This window comes from Lathyrus oleraceus, chromosome 1 (assembly GCF_024323335.1).
Source record: "Lathyrus oleraceus cultivar Zhongwan6 chromosome 1, CAAS_Psat_ZW6_1.0, whole genome shotgun sequence".
Classification (NCBI taxonomy): domain Eukaryota; kingdom Viridiplantae; phylum Streptophyta; class Magnoliopsida; order Fabales; family Fabaceae; genus Lathyrus; species Lathyrus oleraceus.
In genome coordinates, this window is record NC_066579.1 from 401,398,926 (window position 1) to 401,409,669 (window position 10,744).

General features: G+C 39.0%; 1 protein-coding gene across 1 annotated transcript; it reads left to right on the forward strand.

Moving 5' to 3' along the window:
• Positions 1–7,022: 7,022 nt before the first annotated feature.
• On the forward strand, positions 7,023–8,603 carry LOC127111110 (uncharacterized). The gene is made up of 2 exons (XM_051046174.1): positions 7,023–7,172; positions 7,242–8,603. The coding sequence occupies exons 1-2, from the start codon at positions 7,023–7,025 to the stop codon at positions 8,601–8,603; spliced, it is 1,512 nt and encodes a 503-aa protein (XP_050902131.1).
• Positions 8,604–10,744: the final 2,141 nt, after the last annotated feature.

Sequence of the window (10,744 nt, forward strand, 5' to 3'; positions counted from 1 at the left end):
GAGTTGATTAACATCATGCAAGGGTTTGCTGTGGGCCAGAAGGCACTGGCTGATAAAGTGGAGAAGCTCGAGCGGGCTTCAGCTGCCAATAGTGGTGTTAATCTGGATGGTGTCTCTAACCAGGGTCTTGGTGGTTCTAGGGACGGGGGAAAGAGGACAACTGTGGGTGTAGTGACTAATAATGCCGGTGGTTTTGGCGCTGCCACAGGTGGTGGACCCGGTCAGATGGGTAATAATACGAAGGACAGTTTGTTTCCTCCTTTCTTTGGGGCTGAGGATGATAGGGAGGAAGACAGAGAAGCTGATCAATTCTCCATGCATAATGAGTCGTTTGGTCAATACGGGGTCCAACCGCCGAATAAGGAGATTCAGTTGTTGGCAGAGAAGATCAGAGCTCTCGAAAGCTATGCCACTCCAGGGGTTGTGAACATGTCAAACATGGGGCTGGTTGAGGGGATTGTGATCCCACAGAAGTTCAAGGCGCCTGCATTTGATAAATATAATGGGAGTTCTTGCCCGGAGACTCACCTTTAAGCTTTTGTCCGCAAGATTTCTGCTTATACTATGGATTAGAAGTTGTGGATGTACTTCTTCCAGGACAGCCAGTCCGGAGGATCCTTGGAATGGTACACCAAGCTGAAGTCTTCTGATATTAAGAGCTGGAAGGATATGGGCAACACATTCTTTAAACAGTACCAATTCAATGTTGATATGGCTCCTAGCCGTACCCAGCTGCAGGGTATGTCTCAGAAGCCGAGTGAAGGGTTTAAAGAATACGCACAGAGATGGAGGGAGTTGGCTGCCAGAGTTCAACCTCCGCTGGTGGATCGGGAGATGTCTGATCTATTCATGGGTACTCTGCAGGGGTTTTTTGCTGAAAGGATGGTGGGTTGTCCCGTCACTAGCTTTGCAGACACTGTGGTGGCAGGGGAGAGAATTGAAAGTTGGCTGAGAATGGGGAAAATACAGGGAAATGCTCCGTCATCTGGAGTAAAGAAACCATTTGGGAAAGGTCAGCGTAAAAATGAGGGTGAATCGAGTGTTGTGTATGCCCAGAGAGGACACGGTAGGGATCGTTACTACCAGCACACTGCTGCGGTAACCACCCCTGCTGGTAATCAATCGGTACGACAGCAACATCCGCCACCTCAACAGAGAGCACAGAGAGCCGGGTACCAAGTGAGAGGAAAAGGGATTGATCGTCAGTTCGATAAGCCGCCCGTGACATATGCTGTTCTGTTCAAGAAATTGATGGATCTTGGGTTGGTTCAGCCAAGGACGATGGTTCCGTTAAGATCAGATCAGAGGCCTCCTAACTATGATGAGAACGCCGAGTGCGAATTCCATTCTGGTACACCAGGGCATAACATTGAGGGCTGTAGAGCTTTTAAGCATGTTGTCCAGGATCTGGTAGACTCCAAGGCCATCAATTTTACACCATCACCGAATGTTAATGCTAATCCCATGTCGGCGCATGGTCAGGCGATGGTGGGTGCAATTGCTGAAAATTCGGATCACGCCTGTGCGGTAGGTGAAGAGACTGACAGTGACTGCGAGCTCGATGGTTGGATAAAATCGTGAGTACCAGGGAACTGGAAGGCCTAAAAAGATCATCACTGTCACTCATCCGAAAGAGTAATATTTCTGTTTTTCAATACTGTTTGCATGAAAGCCATACGTTTTTCCCGAAACGTAATGGTCCATTGTAAGGGCCACCTCATGTGTTTCATTTTGCAACATTTTGCATCATTAATAAATGGAAGTTTTTCACATTAAAAGCGGTGTTCCCTGTTTTTCATTTATTTTTGCAGTTTAAAAAAACAAATAAAAATGGCAATGTTTGTTTTCATTTTTCCCTTCTTTTTTTGATTTGTCTCGTTCCGACTTCAAAAAATAATTCTCCGGATCTCATTGATAACAATTCGGTTACACCTCTGTATGGCTTCGACAATCCGATCTATCATGCCGAAGAAGAAGGCAAAGAAGATTGTGATCTGCTGGAAGATTAGTCAGGTTGTTGAAATAAGAGGAGAAGGTGATTCAGCCGCATGTGGAGCTGTCATACCCTAAATTTTACCCTGAGTTTTTCACTTGCATCAGCATAGCATAAATCAATCCGTTTTGTCGTGTATTTCATCAATTTAAAGCATTCGTCAGGGTTCAGGTAAAAAGTCCGGAGTTCTGGCATTTCATCTGGTCTTGATGACATTCATTTAGTCATCTATTGATTAAGAAATCAAAAGATTTAATTTCTCAAATCTCAGTGCATCATTCATGCAGTTGCATCTTGTTTCAGAGGTTCAGAGATTGATAAATCAAGAGTATTAACATCATATGAATCTTTGTAGGTTTTAATTGTGATGGAGAATCATAAGTAAATGGTCCAAGGGCGATTCATTTGCATCTGATTGTCTGTTCACGATTATTCAGTCAATAGTTCAGTTTATTTACATGCCATTTGCATTTTATACTTGTCACAACATATATTTTGTTCCGCATAATGTTTAAAATATCAGCCAGATAATTTTTTCGGATCTACAGACAAACCGGTTGAATCATTTCCCAAATGTACATCGAATTAATGGCCGAAAATTTTTAAAATTCAGCTTTCAGACGTCAGTTTTATTGATCTATGGTTCGCGTAGTTCAACCTGGCATGCTCATTTTATTTTTTCGACTGCTTTTTCAGTCGCATTTTTTATGCCCGCCTGAGCCTTTTAACCGGTCGATTTTTATTTCAAATTTGATCCAAACCTGTATATTTCTGAGAAGTTTTTATTTTGCATGAATCATTTTAATGAGCTCGATTTCTTTATTTTTCGGGCATTTTTTGACCGATTCTTGTTCTTCTTTTATTCAATTTTTTAAATATTTTTTAGCCATTTTAATTAGAATTTATTATGTTATAGGTATAATTTTATTTAGTTTATTAATTTTATTCTTTTCTTTTTTTGTTTAAAAAACCCCTTTGATTTTAACTTCTTTAAAAATAAAATAAAAAAGAACCACGCTTTTAAGTAAAATATCTACATATCATCCCAACTTTCATTGTCATGCGGACACCACCAATTAGTTTTATTTTTGTCTGATTTAGGAAAGGTTGATATCATAAAGCTCTCTCCCTCAAAGAATTATCAAACCGCCCTACATCTCTTTTTTTTTGTACTAGTGGGCATCGAAAAATCCAAACATCTTTCAACACACTTGTAAAACCATTGGACAAACTATTGTAGCACGGAAAAACCTTCATCCACACATGACCATAATCATACATAACTCTACTCCCTCTCTTAAAAACAAGAAAAAAAATAGCAACACACACAATCCTTTACAACCATCATGTTCTTCTTCTTCAATAACCTTCCTCAACTCTTCTTCAAACAAAACCTCTAATCATTCTTCAACCTTTACATAACCTATCCACCAAAACCGTGACCACAACTGTTCTTACCGGCGAGCTTTGATCTTCAAACTAAGCGAAAGTAGTGTTATCCTTCATCTTCATTTATGTTGAAACCGCCGACCGACATACGTAGCTCACCGTCGTTTCATAAAGCAACCTACACGGACAACTTCACCTCATACTGTTTGGTATAGCAATCTTGACCTCTTATTTTGTCATGATCTTATTTTCTTTTGCTGACATGTTTGGGATTTAATATTTTAGTTGGTTTGCTTAGGTAAAAGAAAAAGATGAGTATGAGGGAGAAATGAGTTTTTTTTTACTCTGTATTTTGCTTATGTTTTGGACTGTGAATTCATATTACATATTGCTACTCATTTTTCATTTCATCACAAAGCAAAATAAAGGATATTTTGTCATAAAGATATTTGGGAACAAAACTATTTTGTTTATTATTATTAAAATGGTTTATATATTATTTGATTTTAAACTTGTTTTTATTTATAAATAAATGATTTATGGTGGTTTTATGTGTGAAGTTGTATTCACTGATAGATGATGATATCCCCATTATTGCAATATCCTCACTCTTTTGTCTACTTAAAATATGGTTTCAATTTTATTTTTTTTAATTTATTTTTTTGTAAATATTGCATTGCCAAGTGTTGGATATCTATTGGTTGGTTATTAAAATTTACAAGACGTTGCTCAGTAAGCTTAATGAGACGTCACCCCTTTCTTTCCATTCATCTTTGTTTTTTTACTTTTACTATTTATTATTTATTTATTTTCATTATTATTTATTATTCTATATATATATATATATATATATATATTATATATATATATATATATATATATATATATATATATATATATATATATATATATATATATATATATATATATATATATATATATATATATATATATATATACATCCCACATATTAGTTTATACTCCCTTTTTCATTCTATTTTATTTTTATCTTATTTTTATCTTATTTTTAATTTTTTTTATTATTTAGTGTAATTATTTAAATTAAGGATTAATTGATTAGTTTAAATTTTTTATGATTTTTCTTTGTTATTTTATTTAATTGTTACATCGGTTTTTATTGCATTTCTATTTCGAAGCTTGAATTTTAATTTAGCTTCCGAAAATCGTATGAATGCATATATTCGGTTGTCCGGCCTCAAATATGGCGATTCCTACATGAATTGCTTTACAATTGCTTAACATTATGCTAAATTATGTAGTTCAATTTCTGATTTTTACTCCGAGTCCCTTGGCTTTCTCTTGGGCCTTCTTACAACGAGATTCTTTTTATAACTGTCTTTCAAAACTTGAATGATTTAATTATTGTGTTGTATCCCCATTCGATAAAATGTACCCCATTTCCCAAACATGTGTAATAAATTTACCGCTTTCATTTACTTTACTGTACCAGTTGATTGTTAATAAAAGATTAAAATCAACCCTTTCAGAAAAGAACAAAAACAAACACTCGATCCAACGTCGAGTCTTTTGTCTTAAATCAAATCCAAATTGATTACAAAGTCAAATATACCCCCGCCACATCCAAATTATTTTTCATAAGTCAACTTCTGACACTTGATCCAACGTCAAGTCGTCCCCCTGTTTTTAAAAGCTTTTCACAATAAAAATGGAAGAAACTGATTAAGTTTAGACTTTCTCTGTTTCGAATGTTAGGATACTGCTGTAGAGCTCAATGTTCAAACATTCGTCTTCCATATTAACATACAATAATTATCAGAATTAGGTCATTTCTCTTATAGAAGAAAAAGATTGATTGGGTATCGACCTTCTCTTTCCCGATTATTTGGACATTGCTGTAGAGCTCTATGTCTGATTAATCGTCTTCCGTTAATGAACTTTGATCTAATTTGCCACATTTTCATAAATAAACTTTTGGATGAAAAGAGAGTGATTGGGCTTAGGCCTCTTCCTTTTCGGGCATTCGAGTACTACAGTAGAGCTCCCTGTTTGGATGCCTGTCTCCGCTTAAAATCAACTCAAACTCATCAAACTTATTTTCCGCCCTTGTGCGACTCTGAAAACATTTTCAGAAAAGAGTATGCAACATCCATTTTGATGCGAAACAAACAAGGACTTCAGCCTCCAAGAGCGAGCAGCAAGTAAAGGTTTAATTGCTCAAATATGATCCAAGCATCACTCTCTTTAAAAGCAATCCACCCAGTAGTTCTCTTTAGGTAGAACTACGTATGCCTTGAGTTCTTCATAGCACCTGGAGATACGTAGGAGCAGGATTGCGAAATCTTGTCAGGCACATTAATATTAAAAAACCTTAAGTCTTTCCTTTCTTTATTTCTCTTTTCTCACTCTATAAATAGAAGTTCACAAACGATATCACGTTAACACTCTAACACGAAACTAACTAAATGGGTCCCATCGAGTACGATGGATGTGAGGGGTGCTAATACCTTCCCCTTGCATAACCGACTCCCGAACCCGATTTGGTTGTGACGACCATTTCTTTTTTTATTTTTTTATTTTTGTGGGTTTTATCGATATTTCCCTTTTCCCTCTTTGGGAATAAATAAAGTTCGGTGGCGACTCTGTTTTATTTATATTTCGAGCGTTCCCTACGCTTGGGTATTTTTCGCGCCGCAACAGCTGGCGACTCTGCTGGGGACACCTTTTTCTCCTATGCGAGTCCACCCTAATTTAGTTTGTTTTGTGTTTGAGTTTTTGCTTTTATCTGTTTGTTTGCTTCTTATTTATTTTATCTATATATGCCTTTATTATCTGTATTTCCATTTACTGTATTATTGATATATGGTATCGTTGGAACTTTCTGGACTATTGGCATTTGTGTGAGGAAAAGCTCTATGCCCGAGCTATGAGAAAAACTTAAGTTAGGATGGTGGTTGTGTAGTATTGACCTGCGAGACATCGGACTCGTTAGGTTGATGCGAGAACCACACTCAAATGAGATCCCTTGAAAGTATTACTGTCTTACGATTAGTCATTTTGGCGGTGATACTTTCAACCTCGATCTATGATTCTGAGGACCTTTTGTAGAACCCTGAACCTATGGCTTTTAAGACCGATGGTTGTGTAGTGTTAACCTATGAGTCTTAGGACTCGTTGGGTTAATACGAAGACCTCACTCAGAATAGATCATTTTTGAGGATATTGTTGTCTTACGAGTAGTCGTTCTGACGATAATATTGTCAGGTGTGATCCATGACTCTGGGAACCGTGTCTAGAACCGTGGAGTCGATGGTTGTGTAGTATTGACCTACGAGACTTAGGACTCGTTGGGTTAATACAAAGACCTAACCTAGAATAGATCCTTTTTAAGATATTATTGTCTTACGATTAGTCGTTCTGACGATAATATTCTTGAATTGGGTCCATGACTCTAGGAACCTTTTAAACCCTAGAGCCTACCTATTTGGTTTTCCTATTCCTGGAACCTTTCCTCCATGAAGTAATTAATCAGAATGTTCCAATGATCACTTACCCAATTGTACATACATAAACATAAAACATTTCATAATCATAACACATATGACATGTGCATATTTTCAAGGGACCTAAAGACTCGTTTGATTGCAGGCATTCAGAAGACATGGGTAGCAATCAAAAAAGTACTTATTCATTCAAGTTCAGGAATCCAAAGCTAGGATTGATTAAGGGATTGATCTCAGATGTGAAAAAGATCAGAAGGAACAACTTTTGTGTTGAGTATGGTGACCCGTTGACTATCATGAACACCGAGGTGGATGCTTGGGCCATTTTCACTTTGGCATAATTCTATGATCCTCCCTTGCGGTGTTTCACATTCCAGGACTTCCAGTTGGCGCCAACACTGGAAGAGTTCTCGCATATAGCAAACATTAGTATCAAGGATGAAGTCCCTTACACCGGTCTAGGGGAATTTCCTACACATCAACAAATAGGTTCATCTATACATCTAGATAAAGCGGAAGTAAAAGCTAATCTTGGACCAAAAGGAGACACTTTGGGCTTCACTTTGAAGTTCTTAGTGGGAAAAGCTTCAGATTTCAAAAGTAAAGAAGATTGGGTCGCTTTCAATGCTGTGTTAGCCTTGATACTCTATGGGATTGTCTTGTTCCCGAACATTGATGACTTCGTGGACATGACTGCTATCCGCATTTTCTTGCTCAAGAATCCCATTCCCACCTTGCTTGCAGATGTTTATCACTCTATCCATTGGAGAAATGAGAAGAAGGGGGGGATGATCCAGTGTTGCGCTCCTTTACTGTATAAATGGTTCTTATCTCACTTACCAAGCGAAGGGCCTTTTATTCAGAACAAGGATAACCTCAAGTGGTCTCAAAAAATCATGTCTCTCACTGCCAATGACATCACCTGGTACTCTCGTGTTTATGATGATGTGAACATAATCGTCAAATGTGGCAACTTCCATAATGTGCCACTCATAGGAACTCGAGGTTGCATCAATTACAATCCTGAGCTTGCTATGCGGCAGCTTGGGTTTCCTATGAATGACAAACCAGAAGACAAGTTGTTAGAAGGTTTCTTGCTGGGAGAAGGAGTGAAGGACTTTGATCTGGTGAAGAGGATAGGTCGTGCCTGGACTAAAGTTCGTAGAGAAGGAAAAAGGGAGCGTGGAAAGAAGAATTGTATAGCTAGAGGGCCATATACAAATTGGGTCCAAGCCAGAGCTTCTCAAGACAAACTACCATACCCTTATGAGCCTCCAATGCATACAAATCCTCCAGAACCTACTCACGTCACTATGGAGGAAGCTAAAGAGCTCAAAGTTGTCATCCAAAGTTCGGAAAAAGAAAATGAAGAGCTACGGTTGAACCTTCTCCGAATTACTGAAGAAAGGGATAATCATAAGTGGGAGCTTGGGCGGAAGAAAACACAGCTTCAAGCAAATGTGGAAAGGACTGATAAGGAGGAATATAAGAGAAAAAGAGTCAAACAGGGGTTAGATCAGGCTGAGAGCTGCTTGAATACCGTCAAAAGCCAACTGAAAGAGGCTGAGAGGGATTGTCGTGAGAAAGAGAAATGGTGGAAGCTCGCCACAAAACAAAAGAAGGAGATAAGAGAGACGCTTGAGGCTGAGATAGCCAACCTCAGTGTTTCACTCTGTGAATCAAAAGAAAGGGAAGAACGAGAACACCGCAGTAAAGAGAGTGCTCTGGCTGCTACTTAGGTTACACCTGAAATGTGGAAAGGAAAGTGCCAGGAGGCTGCAAATGCTAATGAGTGGGAACGATACTGGAGAGGCCGACATGACTCTTTACTACAAGAAGGTGAAGATTGGATGAACGCAAGGGAAAATGTGAATGCTAGTTTGGCAGCCTGCGAGGAAACCATCCAGTTTTTACATGAACAAAGAAATGAGTATCGAGACAAGTTTGCCAGTTTGATAGACTTCTGTAATGGCATGGCTACGAATGTGCCTTTGATGCTAAGATGTGCTTTGGAAGACATAGACAATGACAACATCCCTCATTCAGTGATTGAATTTATTTATCTTTGTGAAGACATGATGAAAAGGTTCAAAGGAGAGTTGGAAGATCTCAACAAACAGAAGCCTGCAGTGTGACCTTTTTTATGTTGTACTTTCCTTTATGTTTGAAAGAATATTTTGTACTCAATCCTTGTACTCTATTTCAAATTGAATGAATGAAGGATTTTGAGTTTCTTTTGTACAAAAAAAGTTTGGTTCCATTCTTGTTTTATTCCCCGTGATCTCTTTGAATGCTTGCTAAGTTACAAGGAATCTAACACGGTTCCCTGAAAATAAAATTGAACATAAGCATAAAAGACATTTTTAAATCCACATGCATTAACATATGCATCATGCATTTCATTTCTCAAAACAAAAACTCATTCCATTTTTCCTCGTGTCCAGTAGTTCAAGCTGATTCCTCAACGTGCATACGCTACTCGCTCCAACACAAGAAGAATCATGGATGTAGTTAGAGAAGAACAAGCTGCCTTCAGAGAGGAGATGGACTCTGTCAAAAGCAAGATCGAGCAGATCTTTAAGGCTATACAAGCTCTGGCTAGAAGGGAAGAAGAGGCTCGTGTTGCCGCTGCTGCAAGGAACGACGCTCTAGTTCAAGGGGTTGCTCTTCAGTCAGGACCTTCAGTTCCTATTCCAAATCCCGTTATCTACGGTCTTCCTCCAGGCTTTATTCCACCGCCTGAAAGAAATCATGTGCCTCCACCTGCGCATACTTCTGGAGTAGCTGATGGAGTCGCTGTGCAAGGACCTCCGATAGTCAATCAAGTAGTCATGCCCCGCACTGATGAAGAGCTCCAGGACGAGTTTGAAATGCAGAATTACAATGGAGCTACTCCAGTGGTCATCCCTACTGCTGCCCAAGATTCCGAGGCTATCTTGATGTGTCGTGCTCTGGCCGAAAAGCTAAGAATCTTGGAAGGACATAACTCAACCCGTTTAAGTGCCTTGGAGATGTGTCTAGTCCCAGACGTGGTGATTCCTCCAAAATTCAAAGCGCCTGAATTTGAAAAATACAAAGGACTCACATGTCCTAACATACATTTGAAAATGTATTGCAGAAAAATGGCTGCCTATGCCAGAGATGATAAGCTCATGATCCATTGCTTTCAGGACAGTCTAACTGGGGCATCTTTGGATTGGTACATGCAGTTGGAATGTAGCAACATCCACACTTGGGATGAGTTGGCTGAAGCATTCGCAAAGCAATACAAATATAATACTGACATGGCATCAAACCGTACTCAGCTTCAGAGTATGGCCCAGAAAGACAATGAATCTTTTAAAGAATACGCACAACGCTGGAGAGAATTGGCTGCAAGGGTGCACCCTCCATTGGTTGATCGTGAATTGATTGACATTTTCATGGGAACCTTGCAGGGCCAATATTACGAAATATTGATCAGTAGTGTGTCCACAGGATTTTCTGACATGGTAATCGTGGGAGAAAGAGTAGAAGAAGGACTGAAAAGTGGTAAAATCCAGGGAGGTTCCAGCAGTCAACCAATCTTGAAGAAGCCTTTCATCGGATTCAAGAGGAAGGAGGGTGAGACTAGTGCCATTTCTTCTCAGAGGGGGAGACCACCGTATAAAGCTCCTGCTTCTGTGCCTTATTATCAGTACCCTTACGTAGCGGCTGCCCAATATCCAACCATGCCTTACCGTCCAATTGCTCCTGTTCCTATTCCAGCTCCGGTACCTCACTATCAAGTTCCATTTCCTCAATATCAAGCTCCACAACCTCAGTTCCAGGCTCCTCCACCTCAACATCAACAGAGAATTCAACAGAATAATCAACCACGTCCAGTTCAGCAGCAACGACC